The sequence below is a fragment of the Sinocyclocheilus grahami genome, unplaced genomic scaffold (genome assembly GCF_001515645.1).
Source record: "Sinocyclocheilus grahami isolate Dianchi unplaced genomic scaffold, SAMN03320097.WGS_v1.1 scaffold28.1, whole genome shotgun sequence".
NCBI lineage: Eukaryota > Metazoa > Chordata > Actinopteri > Cypriniformes > Cyprinidae > Sinocyclocheilus > Sinocyclocheilus grahami.
Genome location: NW_015505207.1, coordinates 2,792,799 through 2,810,845, shown reverse-complemented (window position 1 = coordinate 2,810,845; position 18,047 = coordinate 2,792,799). Strand labels below are relative to the sequence as shown.

Sequence of the window (18,047 nt, the reverse complement as noted above, 5' to 3'; positions counted from 1 at the left end):
TCTTTGTCTGTGGTTAGGAGAGAAGGCAGAGAGTCAAGGGTTTGCCTGAAGAAAGCTGAATTTTCAGAAGAAGGGCACGCAAACCCTCGGAAAGAACGGTGGAAAAAGGCCTGGACGGTTTCCACTGTAATTATTTCTGTTATAAACTCTTGACTTATATTCCTATTTGTAACACTTCTAGACCAGAGCTTTCTTAAACCTACTGGAGCTGCAAGAAGAGCCACTGTTTCTTTTTGGAAAGGTCTTAAGTCACTAGTATTGACCATGCAGACCACCTGGATCCTGCTGCTTGTCTCTCTGGGCGTCTCTACCCTGGCTGGTGCTGAGAAAGGCCTCGAATTCCCACGTTATGATGGCAAAGATCGTGTCCTGGACATTAATGAGAAGAACTACCGCAAAGCCCTGAAGAAATACGACATGCTGTGCCTGTTCTACCACACTCCTCTGCCAACTGCAAAAGAGCTGCAGAAACAGCTACAAATGGCTGAATTAGTGCTAGAGGTAAGAGAGGACAAGACAAGAGTGAATGTATGGTGTAAGCTATAAGACTGAATGGACTTCAGAGAGTGTTATTTGGAGCAAATTGCCTTTTTTAATTAAATTTGAATGTAAATTGGTTGCAAGTATGAAATATAATAATAAAAATGAATGTAATATAATATAGGTTCAAATAAATTTTTTGTATATAATATCAGTACTCTAGAGGCCCACAGGCTGCAGCTGACTGACATGTCTATCTTCACATCTCTTTTTCACTTAAGTATATACTGTATCTGGATTAAAAAGTGGACATCATCAGTCACCATGTTAATCAGACACTTTATGTTCAGTGCACCTGATAGCTTCTGAATGTGGGCTCAGGAAACCGGTCCTAGAGTATTGGCTTTTAAAATTCAGCCATTTATACTATTCGCATTATGATGAAAGCAGAACACTGTGGGTATTTATGGAACGAGAACATCTAAAATGATTACGTAAGTGTGGCCTCCTTAACTCTAAATTCATGGCTCACAGGTTCACTATCTAGACAATGATGCCAGTGTGACTCAGCGGTACTCCATGTACTACTAATATTCTCTAAAACACGCATACATATATGTATAAACTTAGGTTATATGCATTTTATTAGACTTTAATTTAGTATATTTGATTTTATTTGACATTTTCCTTGGAGCTTGAGCTCATAGTAAATAAAAAATATGACAAAAAAACAAACAAAAACCACAGCCGTTACAGTGCTAATGATGATTTATTTTTCCACAGTTAGCTGCTCAAGTCTTGGAGGAAAAGGATATTGGCTTTGGAATGGTTGACTCCCAAAAAGATGCTAAGGTTGCCAAGAAACTAGGTGAGGTGAAAACTCATATGCAAAACTTCAAATATAGTCTATGGGTGCAATATCTGAATGAGAATCATCACTGAAATGTTTATGCAGAAATTTAGACAATGTAGAAATGCAGTGTAATACATTTAAGATTCTGTTTTACCAAAATTAAATAAATGTTTATGAATTATATTGCTATATGTGTATTCATGGAATTTATAGGCCTCATGAAGTGTTAAGATAAGCTGTCAAATATTTTAAACACTTTTCAGCCATCTATCCCAACAAATCTTCATTACATCTTAGTTTAACAGGTGTAACAAAAAAAAAAAAGAAAATCTGTTTTGGTGAAAAAGTGATGGAAGCAACAGTGCATTGCACTGACTATAGAGAGATACAAACATGACTATTATGTACCCATGATACATAGCAAGGCCTTAAACCATCTCCTAAAATCCTCTGCAAATATCCCAGTAAAAGAATTTTAGAACAACATCAATGTTTTTTTGCAAAATTTGCATAAACAGATGCTGATACACTCTACAGTATGACTATATGCTTGTACAGTGTACTTTACATTGCAATGATGAATGTCTATATGTTTCATTGGAAGGTCTGCATGAGGAAGGCAGCGTCTATGTCTTTAAGGAGGACCGTGTGATTGAATTTGATGGCTTGCTCGCTGCAGACACTCTTGTGGAATTCCTTCTGGATGTAAAAAAAAATCAGTATTTATTGTAAATCTAGACATCTAATTTGTTGTAGTGCTTTTATATGCCATTTTAACTTTCTGCCTCCATCTCTACCTCATGCTTCAGCTGTTGGAAGATCCGGTTGAGATAATTGACAATGCTTTGGAGTTACGAGCTTTTGACCGTATGGAGGAAGACATCAAACTCATTGGTTTCTTCAAGAGTCGTGACTCTGAACGTAAGTATGTGTACGCAGAATATGAGGACCAGTTACATCCTTCAGCTGTGGTTATCTGATCTCTGCACTTTCCAAACACATACCTCATAGTATGCAAACCATGTAATAAATGTTAACACATTCATTTTTAAATGTCTGTACATTCCAGTTATGTTTTTAAATGCACAAAGAACTCTCTTGAGCATTGTAGGCTACTACTCTTTCAAGCTATAGTTGACATTTAAAGGTCATTTATTTCAAGTCACAACTCTGGTAGGCTACACTGTCAAAAATAAAGGTCCCAGTTGTGATCCAAATGGAATTTACAACTTTTGATTCAGTTGCCTTTTAATAAATATACAAACAAATGTTAGCTTCATTTATTTATTTTCTCTGGTTTCCTCAGATTATCTTGCTTTCCAAGAGGCAGCTGAACAGTTTCAGCCTTTTATCAATTTTTTTGCCACCTTTGAGAAATCTGTGAGTATTGTTTTATTTTACACTCTGTTTATGTTTAGAATATCTTTAAGCTATCATTGTGCCATTATTTTCTTTTGGGGAGTGGAGAATTCTCTACTGATGGCAGATGTGTTGCTTTAATTGTTGTGTTTCAGGTTGCAAAAGAGCTGACTCTAAAGATGAATGAGGTGGACTTCTATGAGCCCTTCATGGAGGAACCAGTCACCATTCCAGACAAACCACACTCAGAGGAAGAGCTGGTGGCCTTCATATCCGAACACAGGAGGTAATCAGTAAAAGCTAATCTAATGATATTCTGAAGGATGGATAAACAGATATTTGATATTGATGTCAAATTCATATTGATGATATCTATTGACCTCCACAGACCAACTCTAAGAAAGCTCAGGGCAGAAGACATGTTTGAGACCTGGGTGAGCAATATTTTTAAATGAAAATTTTATGGAATTGTATGATTGTTATATTTTATATGACTATCATAATTTATTGCACGGCTTTCTGGAAAACTATTCTGATTGGTCAGTTGCATTATCTAGAGGTCAGATTCCTCCTAATATCATCCATGGCAGTGCTCTATATCAGTCTGCTTAAACATTAACTTAAACTAGAGCTACATTCATGCCTCTCCTATCATACTGACTCACTTTCTTGTTTTATATAAACTTGACTGGCGCCATCTTGCATGTCAGTTATTGATTGCCATAAAAATGGCTCCAGAGGACTTCACTATTAATATTATTATATTATATTACATTGGACTGTTTATATTGTAATTGACTATTTTTTTTTTCTAATAAGCACCTGGTTTAAGATATCCAGTTATAAAATAATTGAAACCCAAATCAATATTTTATGTCCACATTGCCAGTGCACTCATTTATTGAGTGGTCATGTAATAAGGGGAACAGTGAAAAGTCAGCTTTATTGCAAAATAAAGCCCTGTTGCAGAGAAGAGAAATACCTGTGGATATCATAAAGCAATGACACACTGAAATAAAAGTTCTCTTTTGCAGGAGGATGATTTGAATGGAATTCACATTGTAGCCTTTGCAGAAGAAGAGGACCCTGGTATGTACAATTTCAGGGCACCTCTTCATTCCTTTAAAAGCCAAATGATATTAATTTAGTGTGAGCTGTATCAAAAGGACTTGACCTTGAATATGGTTTTCAGATGGTTTTGAATTCTTGGAGATTTTGAAGGAGGTGGCCAGAGACAACACACACAATCCAGACCTGAGTATTGTGTGGATTGACCCAGACAACTTCCCACTGGTGACTAAAATAAGTCTGGATAGATGCATGACAATATTTTGAATCAGTAATATTGTAATCCCTCTTTATATGCACATTTCCTTTCTTAGCTCATTCCTTACTGGGAGAAGACCTTCAAGGTTGACCTCTTCAGACCACAGATTGGTGTAGTTAATGTTACAGATGTAAGTGCACTACTTTCATTTTTAACCAGATCTGCTGAATTCATTATGAAAGCCCTCTTTCTCATGCTTGGATCTGTCCCACTGTCATGGTCTCTATGACAGGCGGACAGTGTCTGGTTGGAGATACCTGATGATGATGAGCTGCCGTCACCTGAAGAGCTGGAAAACTGGATAGAAGATGTGCTCTCTGGAACAGTGAATACAGAGGATGATGATGACGATGATGACGAAGATGATGATGACGATGATGATGATGATGAATGATTCATATACTGTGAACCTCAAACAAATCTGCTAAAAATAACTTTCTTTTACAGCAAAATCATTTTGTACATTTTGTACACTGCAGAGTTCTCTTAATGTTAAACTGAAATTATACAAGTCAAAGAAGTCTCTTATTTATCTAGGTGAAAATTATTTATTTTATTCACTTCTAAACTGGAAATTGATAAAGGGATTCAAATGAAATACTGCAGTGAAATTTTGTCACTGCATCAGTTATTACTCTCTTGTACATTTTCTACTGTAATCAATCACACAAGACAATAAAACTTTACAACAGGTTTAGGAAGCGTGTTCCTATTTAAACATGTAAGGCCTCATGGGCTTTCATATTAATATGATTTGACACAAATTGGTTGAACAGACTGCTCAGCTAAGCACACCACTCCTTGCAGAGCTTTGCAGTCCTGGATAGAGCAGTTCCCATACCACAATGAGATATGCTGAGTAAGTATGCTTTCTGTGGCCCCTGTACAGAAAGTTTTCAGGATTGCTGCTGAGATCCTGAATTTCCTCAGCATTCGCAGAAGGTACATGTCTGGCTTTATTCACCTGAGATTGTGTGTTTACAGTCCAAGTCAGGTTTTCAGAGATGTTTGCTCCAAGGTATTTAAGGTTATTCACCCTCTCCATGGGGGGGGGGGGGGCCCTGTTGATCATGAGTGGAGAATAGGTCCACAGCTGTCTCTTCCTAAAGTCTACACTCAGTTCCTTGGTTTCTTGTTGTTGGAGATGAGGCCTAGAACCACCATATCAACAGCAAATTTCACAACAGAAGTGGAGCTGTGAGAGGACATGCAGTCGTATGTGTAGAGAGAGTATAGCAGGGACTCAGGACACAACCCTGTGGGCCTGGAGTTTGAGGTGAACTGGCCTACTCTCACTGCCTGTGAGAAAGTCATGGACCAAGCTGATGAGCTTTGATGAGTCTCTCAAAGACCTTCATAACCAACCAAGAGGAAAAATTTGTATCAACAGCATCTCATTGTCTTCAAAAATTCCTTAGGAGAAATAAAAGTAGACATAACTGAAACATAAGAAAGTTCTGCGAGAAAGGAGTCCAAAATGAAAATGGGCTGTAAGAAACATGGGATATCTCTTTAGTGTCTTGCTGTAATCTCTTTCCAGACACTATTATAAAAAAGTCTTATTGCTCAGATGTTACTCTTTCTATCTTTGATTACATTGGGGATTTTCACCTTTAATGATCAGGACAGTTGGAGGAGAAATGGGTGAGAAGGGAACAGGAAAGTATCTTTAGCTGGGACTCGAGCTCATGCTGTCTGAGGTGCAGTTGTGTCTTGAAGTTGATGTGCTACCCACAAGGCTATGGCTCTGACTGAGGTTACTCTAAGGCTAGGACATTAAGAGCCAATTCTTTTAAATATCTAATTTAAGTATCAGCTTTGTCTTCAATTTTATTTTATTGAGACAAAAACTCTAACATTCTCACAATGGTCTCCTTTGAAGCTTTAGAAGACACCTCATCATCATCATCATCACACATTGTACTCAGATTTTTCTCCTTAGAGATTCTGAATCTATTGCATTTGTCTCCTTTAAAGCTTTAGAAAAGATCTCAACTACATCACCACACACTGTGCTCAGATCTTTCTCCTAAAGACTCTGGTGGTCTCATATTTGTGTCTTCCAAAGTTTCAAACAAGATCTCAACAACATTACACACTGTACTTAAGACTTTTCTCCTACACTTAAGACTTAGGAGCTGCGACATTTCTATTCAACATTCATTCAAAAACTGAGGTGCATAAGCTCAGATCAATGAGGTCGATTAATCAGTTCCAAAAAGAAATACAAATTGCTAATTGAAAGAACAAGTTGATAAAAAGATTGAACCTAAGCTTTGGTAAATAATATAGCCTTAGAAGAAATATATGAGCAAATGTTTGTAGGCAGGAAAGGCATTGTAGGCATTTTTAAACAGGAAAGTGGGGGGAAAACTCTCCCAAAAGTACAAAAATGATTGAGAAAAAAAACAGTTGTTATGGACTGTATGTAAGCAAAGTCAATCAGTTTTAGTCCAATGCAATAACATTAACAAGCATTTTCGTAAAAATGACAGGAAGGCAACATGAGGATTATAACAGGTGGGAACCACAGATGTAGCAAGGGACTCGTTGAAGATGTATGTAAATAAACCTGCAAGCCGATCAGCGCAGGATCTCAGAAAATGAACAGAAATAGGCCTACCATCAGGGTCAGCTGCTTTTCTGATCTTCACTCGCTTCAGTGCCCTCCGATCCTCATCCTCCAAGACATCCTGCGCTGTATCTAATGATGACATAACCTGACAGATTCTGACGTGCTGATCGTACATCAGAATTTGAATTAGTTTCATATTTTTATTCTTTCATATAAACTTTATAGAAATATACTGTGCATTTTGTGAACAGTGCCTGTTTAAGAATTTGGTTCTAATGTCAGATTTGATCAGTTAATATAAATATAAAATATAAATCCCCTCAAAGCGCAGGGCCCGGTGCCACCACACCAGTTGCACCACCCTAAGGACAGCCCTGGACATAAGGGGTGAAGTGTGCTTCCACTTAAGAAGGATCAAAGCAACAATTTTACTATCTCGGGCTGTCAGATCAGGTCTAAGGGATACTCCAAAGAGGGCTAACAAGGGATCAGGGTCTATATTAGTGTTGAGAGCTTTATTAAATGCAGAGGCGGACAGTAACTAAGTACATTTACTTTTTGAGTATCTGTACTTTACTTGAGTATTATTTTTTGTGGGAAATTATGACTTCAACGTCACTACATTTAAAAGACAAATATTGTACTTTTCACTCCACTACATTTCTATCAAGGTCCTCGAAGTAGAAAGTCTTTACTACTGTATGTAGCAGCTTTGAAAGTCAGTGGGTGATTTTTTTCTTCTCTAAAACATGACTTTCTTTTTTTCAGACAGTTTATAAGTAAACACTCTAGTAGAGCTACATGAAGAGATTTCCCAGCATTTTTTGAACACTGACCAGTTGCAAATGTGATATTTATTTACAACAATTCAATAATAAGAAGTTAATATTGTGGTATATATTAGACACAATATTGTCTGATTTTGCTAAATTGTGTACGTGAAAATATTACCTATAAAGCCACAGAAGAACTGTTGTGCATCTCCTAATAAAACACAATAGGTGTTGGACTTGAAGCAGCACTGCACAGACCATTCTGTGTGTGACTTCAAAGTACAATAGATCCTCTGTAATAGTAACTCCTAGGTCGTGCTCCCAAGTATCTCTAAGAGTGTCAGTAGGGTCCACATTAATTTAATTTATTAAATTATAAATGACTGAGATTAAACGTTTATGGTTGATCAAGGAAAATCAAGGAAATTATCAATGTGCGTTTCAGGGGGACGATTAGGAAAGTGAGGGAACTGCTTCTGTATAAAGTTTTCTGATTAGGAAAAACTGAAATAAGGGATGACTGTGTAAATTATACTTTTTAGATAAAAAGGAGGAGGCAGCAAAGACTCCCTCTTCATAGAGGTCACTAATCTTGAGAAGGCCATTAGATGACCAAACACAAAATGCAGGGTCTGAACTGGATGGGGGGAAAAATAATTGTCAAAGATAGGCATGTGAATAGAACCTCTGTAGGGCCTTTCGCACCGCGGGAACCTTTTCATAGTACCAGAACTAATTGTGGAACTACCCACTTTTTGACACTTTCGCACTAAAAACTGGGAGCGATTTTAGTACCAGACTGCCTTTTTCGAGAACCAAATTAGCTCCTACTCCGGAGCAGGGTCTAACCAGCACAACTGGCACTACCCGTGACGTAAGTAGACCTTGATTGGCAAAACGCGTACGAAAACGCCTTCACCCGCCATGATTTAAAACACTGTGTGAACATACTGTAAACATTGTGCCAACTTATTTTGCAAGTATGGAGAACAGCAATAGATGGACGGACGCTGTAGTGCAGGCACTTGTAGCAAATGTAGCACTGCCAGTTGTCGTTGGAGATTCTTAGTCCTCCTTTCTGTTCTTTCAATCACTTTACATCGACATTCCATGTCCATTATTGTGAAACCCGCGAGACACAACAAAAACACAGCTCCGATCACAGCGTCCTCCATCCTCCTATTGTTAACGTTGTTCTTTGTTTCCGTTGTTGAACGCCGCGCACAAATGACGTCGCTGTTGACCGGCTTATGTCACTTCCTAGTACACACTGTCGGTGCGAATGCAACCCTTTAAATGGTACTGGGAAATAGTTCATGCAAAATCGTCCCAGTACTTTAGTACTGTACATTTAATTCTGGAACTAAAGTGGTGCGAAAGGCCCTTATGTAAGCCATACTGTTTCCTAAATTGCACCCAGATTTTGAGGGTATTATTGGCTACTGGATTATTTGAGACTTTGCTTAAAACGACTCTTGTGAATCAACAAATGATTCAGTTTTCACACCAAAATCAGTTCAGCTTCTTAGTTCAAGTTCTCAGTTCAGTCTGTATCAGTGAAGAATTAATGTGTGTGCATGTGCAAAGAACGTTTGTACTAGTCTGTAGCAACAATGAAATTGATGAGATGACTTGCGATTACTTGAGACGGCTTGCGATGACTTGAGACGACTTTAGATGACTTGTGATAATGAAATTAACAGCTGGGGCAGGACAGTGAGGAGATGTCGTCAGGATGGCAGGGTAATAAAAAAAAAAACTTAGCGTGGCCCAGGAAAAACTCAGGAACTTTCTAGAACAAAATGGCGCAGCTCAGCCACAGCACACACTGACTGTGTCTCAAAAGTGCTTCCCAAAAGCAAAACTGATCGTAAGCGATGGACAGTCTCGACAAAAATGCAAAATACTCAGAGAGTGGAAAAAATTAAACACTCTGTGAAAAACTCACTTCCAGTTCACACAGTATACACATTCTTGCGCACTTAAATGATGCACAGTTCATAAATGACTCTGGAAAGCAAATCTCTCAAAAGCGCTAACAGTTCTAATGACACAAAAACAACAGTGTTCAGAATGAAACTCATGTCTCCAGCAACTCTCTTGTGCTCTCAGCCAGTCTCTCATACCATTCTCTGTTCAATGACGCAATCAGCTGAACTTCTGCAACAACTCCGTCTCCAGTCTCACACGATGGCATTAATGTTCACTGAACTCGCAAAAATGCAAATTAACTGTGTATTACTATCTTCTTTCACAATTTCCGCTGCAAATTCTTTCATGATTTCCGCTGCAAAACTGTCGATCTCTCACACAACAATCATGGCGCATCTCTCTCGTAAAAAACTGCTCTCTTCTTCTCCCCAGACATCTTTGCATCTCCTGCGGACATGCCAAAAGTCCTTTTCTCAGGTGAACAGGACGATTTGGCACCCCCAGCCTGAGCTGTGGGCTCGCCACCTCTGGGCTCTCGACGGGAACCAGCAGATCTTTCCGAGAGTGTCCTAAATACTATATCACAGGCTATGCCTTTAAATGATCTGTCTTCTCCGCCTGGTGCACAACCAGCGGCAAAGACTCGACTTCCTGTGACATATCGGTGATATTGTCCTTCCTACAAGCACTGTTGGATAAGGGCCATTCCCCTTCCATGCTTAAGGTCTATGTGGTAGCTATAGCAGCTTTCCATGCTCCTGTGATGGAAATATTTTATGTAATGGCCTCAGAAGAAGTCAAAAGGGTGTGTTCAACATAGAACGTTCAGAAAAGTGCAGACTAAGAATGCTCAGATCAAAGACCGTGTCCCTATGATTAAATAATCTATACTTACCTAAAAAGTTCTTAAAACAGTAGAACTAACAGTCATATGACAAACCAATGACCAAATCAGTATAACCAATTACAGTGAAGAAGACTTGAGTGACATTGATTTTTACTCAACTACAAGGTATAAATGTTCATGCATCCTTCTGTTCAGAGAGTCTCTCTTGGTTGTTGTGACCAGTGGGCTCCTGGCCATGAATAAACTTTCATTCCTGCAAAGAGCAACTTGGGAGTGGTGTCTGGTATATGCTGCGCAGCTGAGGAATAGAAGTACTAAAGATTCTACGCTCAAAAGACCACCGCAAAGACAGTGATAGTGTTGGAAGACTGTAGAGCCTATAGCCGGACAGTCGGGGGGCAGGAACAACTTAGTTGTTCACTTTCTGAAGGGATCCAGGAGGCTCAATCCACCTCGGCCCCTCACCGTCCCTACATGTGATCTGCCCACAGTCCTGAGAGCCCTTAAGGATTCCCCCTCTGAACCTCTACAATCAGCAGACCTAAGAACCCTGTTGTTAAAAACCACTCTGCTACTGGCGTTAGCATTGGTTAAGCAAGCAGGTGACTTGAAGGCCCTCTCTATAAGCCCTGCCTGCCTTGAATTTGGGCCTAGCGACTCCAAGGTCGTCCTAAAGCCAAGGCATGGATATGTTCCTAAAGCGCTCTACACCCCATTTAGAGCACAGGTTATGCCTCTCTCTGCGCTTCCTCCTTCGGCGGAGAACCAGGAGCTGGACCTTCTCTGCCCTGTCAGGGCGCTGAGAATTTACATTGAGCGTTCTGCCCCGTTCAGGCAGTCGGAACATCTCTGAACAACTCTTTGTATGCTAAAGGTCTCCGGTCATGAAGCAGAGAATTTCTCGATGGTTAGTTGATGCTATTGCGCTAGCATACTCCTCCCTGGGTCTGCAGTGCCCCATAGGAGTAAGAGCCCACTCTACACGGGGCGAAGCCTGGTCTTGGGTGTGGTCTAGTGGTGTGTACATTATTCAAGGCTTAGCTGACCTCGTGAGTTCAGCCCTCTTGCCTCCTGCTGGGCTCACCCTGCTTATACTTGGTCCCTCTGAGCCTTTAGATGCTCAAGGCCAGTTCATTTGAGTTGTTCCTCTATCATAGCACGGCAGGATTGTACTGGTTCCCCATAAGCGTCTAGCGACGCAGTACGAGTGAAGTATCGATAGGGAACGTACTCGGTTACTAACATAACCTCGGTTCTCTGAGATACGGGATCGAGTACTGCGTTGCTAGCCATGCTATGATGCTGCACGACTCGAGTGTTGTCGCTTCAGTCAAATTTACCTGAGGATCCTATGGCGAAATGCCCACTTATATAGCCAGATGGCCCCGTCCATTCTGGCGGGCTCTGGCGTGCTTCATCACCATAGGCTCATTACCACACACTGTGCTCAGATCTTTCTCCTAAAGACTCTGGTGGTCTCATATTTGTCTCTTCCATCGTTTTAAACAAGATCTCAACAACATTACATACTGTACTTAGACTAAGTATGAATAGACATTTTTAACATTTCCGGGTTTTTCAGCAGCGGAAGTTGTCATAGTTGGGACTTCAAGAACAGTGAATGGGAGAAAACCACAAATATATTTTTTTGCATTCCCATTTGCTCAAATAGCAAAAGAAAAACTCCAGGATAGTGTTTTCATGACTTTCAAAAAAAAAAAAGGGAAAAAGAGAGAGACTGATAACAGCAGTCAGAAAAGAGAACAATGTCAAATTTACCATCCCATAGACACTGCATTAGAAACACCATTGCAGTAGAAACACCCTTGCAGTAGCGTAAACGATTTTTTTTTGTAATTTGATGCAAAGGTGATATAATACAAAGTATCGTGCAATAAATGTACATTCATTTAAAAAACAAATCTAAATATAAAAAACTTTTTTTTGTAGGAAGGAGGATTTACGAATCGATGCTGATGACCATTGAAAGGCGTCATCACAGTCTTGTGAAAAGGGTCCTTTATAGCTTCATATTTTTATTCTTTTTATATTTATTTTATATAAACTTTTTAGAAATATACTGTACATTTAGTGAACAGTGCCCGTTTAAGAATTTGGTTCTAATGTCAGGTTTGATCAGTTAATAACAATAGTAAAATAATCTGATCTTGTGTAGTACTCTTTTCTGGTGTTGTGTATTTAATAAACTGCATGCACGGAGAAGTGTGTCTCAAAACCACACATTTAGTACTGAACACATAACAGCTCGTATATTTTAATATGTATTGATATTAACCAAATTTTTCTTATTTGATCTATACCTGAGAATTGCATTACAGTTGCAAAATACCAATTTTACCTTTTTGTATCGTCATAGTAAAATAAACTAACTAACAAGCACATCACTTAATGCCTAATGCCACTCTACAAACCATATTCTCACAACAATATTACACATCATTTTGATTAAACACCACAACACACAAGCTTTTCTTTAATGCTTTTATTGATTTGAGGAGTGTTTCAGTATTGAGAAGAGATTAAAGTTGAGAACATTTTGTAAAGATAAGTTCAGAAAATGTCAATATAGTGCAGTCAAAGTTACTGTGGAGCAGGATGACTGCGAATGATCTCACAGGTCTATAGCACAAATATAGCCCATTGAGGTTGAACAGGCTATATCATTCCAGCAACGGTTAGCTGTAGGGTGGAAAATGAAGCAAGTTATTCTGATCATTATAGTGGTGTTAGAAAATGAGCCAATCTATGTTACTATTTGTTGTGAAATTTTAGGATGGTAAATATTAAAAAAATAAATAAAAATGCACTGCATTCTTACCGGAGAAGTTGACCTCTCCACAGTTCTCGACATTTCGGTTGTTAGGCTCATAAGAGCACCAGTAGGTGTAGTCATATGGAGTTCCATCACTCCACATCCACTGTCCTTCCTAAAATGCAAAGACAGTGATTATAGGAGTGCTCTTCTGTACTCAGACTCCATATAGAATGTCATTTAGTTAGGCTTTGAAGAAGTTAAACCATCTTCACTTCTGTCTTAACAAACAAATAAGTCTCTTTAGGCCACACAACTTAACTTACTTGTTCACCATCATGAACACCAAGCCAACAAAGTGTGGAAGAAGAAGGCAACAGACTCAGCAGAAGATCATTTTCTAGTTTATTGTGCACAGATGCGAGATTTGCATCCAGACCTAGACAGTTTCTCTAAAGAGAAACATATTTTTTATTATAAATAAAAAACATGAATATAAATTACTGCAAAAATGTAAATTACTTTTTAAACAGTAGTTTAAGACATTTTCAAACAAAATATGCTCTGAATAATTATTTGCTCAGTATTAGTTTTCTAAAAAGGAAAAAGTAAAAGGTAAAAGTTTTTCTTTAAAAATAATAAAAACACCTTGTTATAACTAACACTTTACCTCTGCTGTGATCCAGTTAACCGACTGAGAGAAGAACTTGTAGCATCGGACTCCAAAGTTTGTCCATCCATTGGGGCATTTTACAACGATATCAACTGCATCCAGTACATAAATGTTAGTCTTGTAATATTAACATAATTTATTGTATTATGCAAATACTGGTCAATAGAATACTGTATAGTTCCTGCTAATCCTCTCCATAAAGTTACAAAATGACAAAGGTTTGGCAGAACAACCTTTTAAAATGGCATAAAGAGAGGGTTTATACAAATAAATGTCTTGGTTACCATCTGCATTCCCCATGGAGAACACAATGAAAAGAAGCAGCAGACTTCTTAGCATTGTCATGATGAACCTGAAAATTAATAAGCAGCAAAAGTCAATTGTCTGCATTCATATTCTGCACACACTGTATTCTCAATGTATTTTAAAGACATTAAGTTGTTCAGTAGGTTTCTGTGCTAAAACTCACCTTGGTTTTCAGCTTGTTGCTTTCAGAATCTCAGAGCAAGATTTTGTGAAGTTCCAGAAAGAGCCCTGCTTTTATACTTTACTCAGTGTCAACTCTGCCTAAGTCATGAGGATGACACAGGATGTGATTGTTTAATCTGTGGATTTTTGTACACATACAATAAAATTCAAATGTGAGAGAATGGGTTAAGATGAACCTGTCTAAAAATACAATATCAGCTTAACTAAATATTTATTTTTAATAAGTATTTGAAATGAATATAGTTAAGTCAAATATAAGGGAAATGTCTCCCTCTAAGATCATTTGAAGGACAAGGAGACAAAGAAGTTATTTTCTTCTATATAATCTTTTTAGAAACATTCAGTGCTTTTTATGAACAGTTGGTATTTAAGACTTTTGTTCTAATGTCAGGCTTGCTCTAGAAAGATAAATATATTTTTTCTTACTTTGCTATTTTCACACTCATCTGATGACATGTGTGCTGACAAAATTAAATAAAAAGTAACATATAAAATAGGTATTCACATACAATGACTTGCTGCTTAACCACTGAAGCACTGGGGAAATTAGCTAGCTATAGCCATAACTATTTCCCGAAACCACAACACGTTTAAATCACATTGCCGTAAAACGTAAATAGAAAGCATTCTGTTTATTTCACTTACTGTGTACAAATATTCTCACTCTTCACTTTTTTTAATGTGTTTATCAGGACACTTTTAAATGAATGAAAAAATGTTTTTAAAAACAAATCTTAACCTAATTGTTGTGAGAAAGTAAAATTTGCATTAAATTAGTTTTAAAGCAAGTTTAAGTGTGTTTCTGCTGTTTTTTTTATCCTGACTGACAGCTTTTGTCTGTTGCCACATTACTTTATGTAAAAAAAATTTTTTAAAAAGTTTTTTTTTACATAAAAAAGAAAGAAAGTCATGTCAACAGGGGTTTTCGGGGCACCAGAACATGTCAGGGGAGGTGTGCGCAGAGTTGTTAAAAATTAATTATAGTGGAAATAATCATTTAAAAAGCTAAAAGAAGTTATGTAAAGCAGTTATGCTTTTGATCCTCTGTTTGCGATTAAAAAAATTAAATCCGTTAAACTCCTTGAATGTTTTCAGAGTAATGAGCCAGTAAGCAAATGGCAGCGAGAATAGTAACTATGGAGGACGAAACCTGCAAAAACAATAAATAAATAAATACACAAATAAATAAATAAATAAATATGCAAATAAATAAATAAATGTCTGTATAAATACACAAATTCTTGTTTAAATACATATAGAAATAATTAAACATGTGATTAAAGTAGGCAAATAAATAAAATAAATTGGTGGACAAATGGAAAATGTTTAAGGAAATGCTAAACTCATCCTATTTATTTTCCTTTGATCACTCATTTATTTCTGAATGTAGTTCCACATTTATTTTTCCTCTGCTCAACATGCTAATGAGAGGGTGTCAACCATGGACTTGGTCGGGTCTTGTGATAGCTGGGGGCGTGGCTTTCCCGCTGACAGGAAATGCATGGTGTTAATCCAGTATGGCCAACGTAAAGTCACTTTTTCCGTTTAACAGAGCAAGATACATAAAAAACTGAGCTATACTGTCCGTACAGTATCTGTGACTTTACAAACGACCCAAAGAATTGGCCAGTGTCATTTCCTGACGTCATTCTTTGTAACCCGATTGAGTCTCCAGCTAGAGACAACTGTAATATCAGTATCCCATGGTCATCGTGAGATGACTGGTATGAAGTGGTTTAATCGAGGAACAGACCGTTTTTCCCATTGGTTATCAGAACAGAAAATACAGGCGACAAAAATATGTTTATTAAGCAAATAACGATTCAGTATTGCAATTAAGAGCTATGGAAGCATTAATATTTTACATTGGCCACTTAAAATCTTTTATGACTAAAAGATCATAGCGCTCAAGCGCGTCACACACTATCCGCCTACTCTTGCATAATTGACACCCTCTCATTAGCATGTTGCGCAGAGGAAAAAAAAAATGTGGAACTACATTCAGAAATAAATGAAAAATAGTTAGGATGAGTTTAGCATTTCCTTAAACATTTTCCATTTGCCCACCAATTTATATTATTTATTTGCCTACTTTCATCACATGTATAATTATTTATTTATGTATTTAAACAAGAATACGTGTATTTATGCACACATTTATTTATTTATTTGTGTATTTATTTATTGTTTTTGCAGGTTTGGTCCTCCATACGTAACACATATTTCAGTAAATTATTCATTTCAGCATTTATTTTTGCCTTTGTGTAAGCTGTGTCAAAGGGAGGCTCAATGTCTTTGACTTTAAAAACCTCTGCATTAAAACAAAACAAGGGTGAGTAAATATAATGACTGCATTTTTATTTTTGGAAGAATTACCCGTTTAAGTTTACATTAACAAACTATTTTAAAAAGTCTGTTATGCCTGCATTTGAACCCAAGTCTCCCAAAATGTTGCTAAAGAATAATTAATTTTTTCGATTAGGTTGGTATTCGATTTTCATGTACGCTAAAGGAAAATTATATAAACTATCTGATGAAAAACGTCTCGGGTTACTTATGTAACCATGGTTCCCTGAGTAGGGAACGAGACACTGCGTCCTCTAGGTCGCTATGGGGAACGCCTCGTCGTGCAGAAGCCTGTGTTATGGCCGCATCATCCAGAACGTATGAAGCCGAAACCCGGTTTTTACTTACCTTCTGGACATATCTCGACGAGTGAAATAAACAATGCAAGTCGAGCACCCGGTTTCTGAACCCAGCAGCGGGGGTGCCCACCGAGGACCTACCCTAGAAAAAGGGACAGAAACACACAGGTCCCAGGTGAAGTGAAATATATTCCATAAAACTATATTATATAGGTTATACATGAACAGGAAACATTAAAAAACATGATAAATAATACTGTTAATATAAAAAAGATATAATCTAAAAACATCTCTCTCTTCTGAGGTGTGGTCTGTTTGTTCGATACAAGGAAACAGATCTGATAAAAGTAGTTCACAGCAAGACCCACATAACTTTATTTATGCTAGCAGTGGTCCATAACAATTATGGATAATTGAGATAATAGTATTTGTTAAAGTCAACATTTATAGACAGTTGAAATGTTTCGGTATTTTGCCAAATGTTTTGGCACGCAAAGTTTCTGTTCTTCTATGACAGAGGTTTGCTCGATAAAAGCTTTTTGCAAGTGTTATCTGAATGCAGTGGTGGACGAAGTACACAAATCAAGCACTTGAGTAAAAGTACAGATCCGTATGATAAAACATTACTCCAGTAAAAGTAAAAGTACTCCGTTTTCAATTTTACTCGAGTGAAAGTACAAAAGTACTTGATTTTTTATGTACTTAAGTACCGATAGATGAATGTTTATATAGGCTACTTTTATCATTTAATTTTATATTAGCATATATTTTTTTATAATCATACTGCTCAAAATACCTGGGATTTTCCCAAAATAACCAATAAGGAAATAATGAATATAATAAGGAAAATATAATTAGATTTTCATAATGATTTTTTTTCTTCTCAAACCTTGTCTGTGGTGTAAAACACCTCTAGCCAAATGCCCCCAGAGGGCATCACTTCCCACTTTGAAAATTACTGTAGATACCATGTTCTGAACATCACATTCTTTCTTTTTCCCCCAGATGTAATCTATCTAGGTGGTTGAATAAAAATATCCTGACTTTATTTTTTTTTTAATTACCTAAATTTAGCACCAGCAAGCTCCTTAGCTAGACAATTAGCATCAGCTAACATTATTGACTCAGCATGGTTATGAATAAACATTTATATTTGTCTACTCGGCTAGTTGATCCAGATACATAGTAACTTAAGCTATGTGTGCTGACAAGTGATGTTTTATTAACAAGTTTCGGGAGGAGCGCGCTATAAAAACAGACGTCACATAGATCACATAGGGGTAAATGCGTAGCATTTTAGTAAAACTGCTAACGTTACAGC

At 37.5% G+C, this 18,047-nt stretch overlaps 2 protein-coding genes across 3 annotated transcripts; one reads left to right on the top strand and one right to left on the bottom strand.

The window, feature by feature from the left end:
* On the top strand, positions 1-4,705 carry LOC107569839 (calsequestrin-2-like). Its single transcript, XM_016255996.1, has 11 exons — positions 1-501; positions 1,264-1,348; positions 1,938-2,038; positions 2,143-2,254; positions 2,640-2,713; positions 2,848-2,978; positions 3,081-3,126; positions 3,727-3,781; positions 3,885-3,985; positions 4,075-4,149; positions 4,252-4,705. Exons 1-11 carry the CDS (start codon positions 265-267, stop codon positions 4,411-4,413), a joined length of 1,179 nt encoding a protein of 392 aa, XP_016111482.1. The 5' UTR covers positions 1-264; the 3' UTR covers positions 4,414-4,705.
* Positions 4,706-12,610: 7,905 nt separating this feature from the next.
* Positions 12,611-14,090, bottom strand: LOC107569872 (galactose-specific lectin nattectin-like). Of its 2 annotated transcripts, XM_016256035.1 has the most exons (6): positions 14,062-14,090; positions 13,877-13,944; positions 13,590-13,684; positions 13,246-13,371; positions 12,986-13,094; positions 12,611-12,846 (listed from the first exon to the last, which is right to left on the bottom strand). In XM_016256035.1, exons 2-6 carry the CDS (start codon positions 13,935-13,937, stop codon positions 12,779-12,781), a joined length of 459 nt encoding a protein of 152 aa, XP_016111521.1. In that variant the 5' UTR covers positions 13,938-13,944; positions 14,062-14,090; the 3' UTR covers positions 12,611-12,778. The 2 variants fall into 2 exon arrangements, with proteins under 2 accessions (XP_016111521.1, XP_016111531.1); XM_016256045.1 differs by lacking the exon at positions 14,062-14,090 and having other exon boundaries at positions 13,877-13,975.
* Positions 14,091-18,047: the final 3,957 nt, after the last annotated feature.

Coding starts and splice junctions, on each gene's coding strand:
- LOC107569872 (XM_016256035.1), bottom strand. CDS start 13,937: ATGACAATGCTAAGAAGTCTGCTGCTTCTTTTCATTGTGTTCTCCATG. Junction 13,685..13,876: donor CTCCATGGGGAATGCAGATG/GTAACCAAGACA, acceptor TACTGGATGCAG/TTGATATCGTTGTAAAATGC. Junction 13,095..13,245: donor GTGTTCATGATGGTGAACAA/GTAAGTTAAGTT, acceptor TTTGCATTTTAG/GAAGGACAGTGGATGTGGAG.
- LOC107569839 (XM_016255996.1), top strand. CDS start 265: ATGCAGACCACCTGGATCCTGCTGCTTGTCTCTCTGGGCGTCTCTACC. Junction 2,039..2,142: donor TTGTGGAATTCCTTCTGGAT/GTAAAAAAAAAT, acceptor CTCATGCTTCAG/CTGTTGGAAGATCCGGTTGA. Junction 3,782..3,884: donor TGCAGAAGAAGAGGACCCTG/GTATGTACAATT, acceptor TATGGTTTTCAG/ATGGTTTTGAATTCTTGGAG.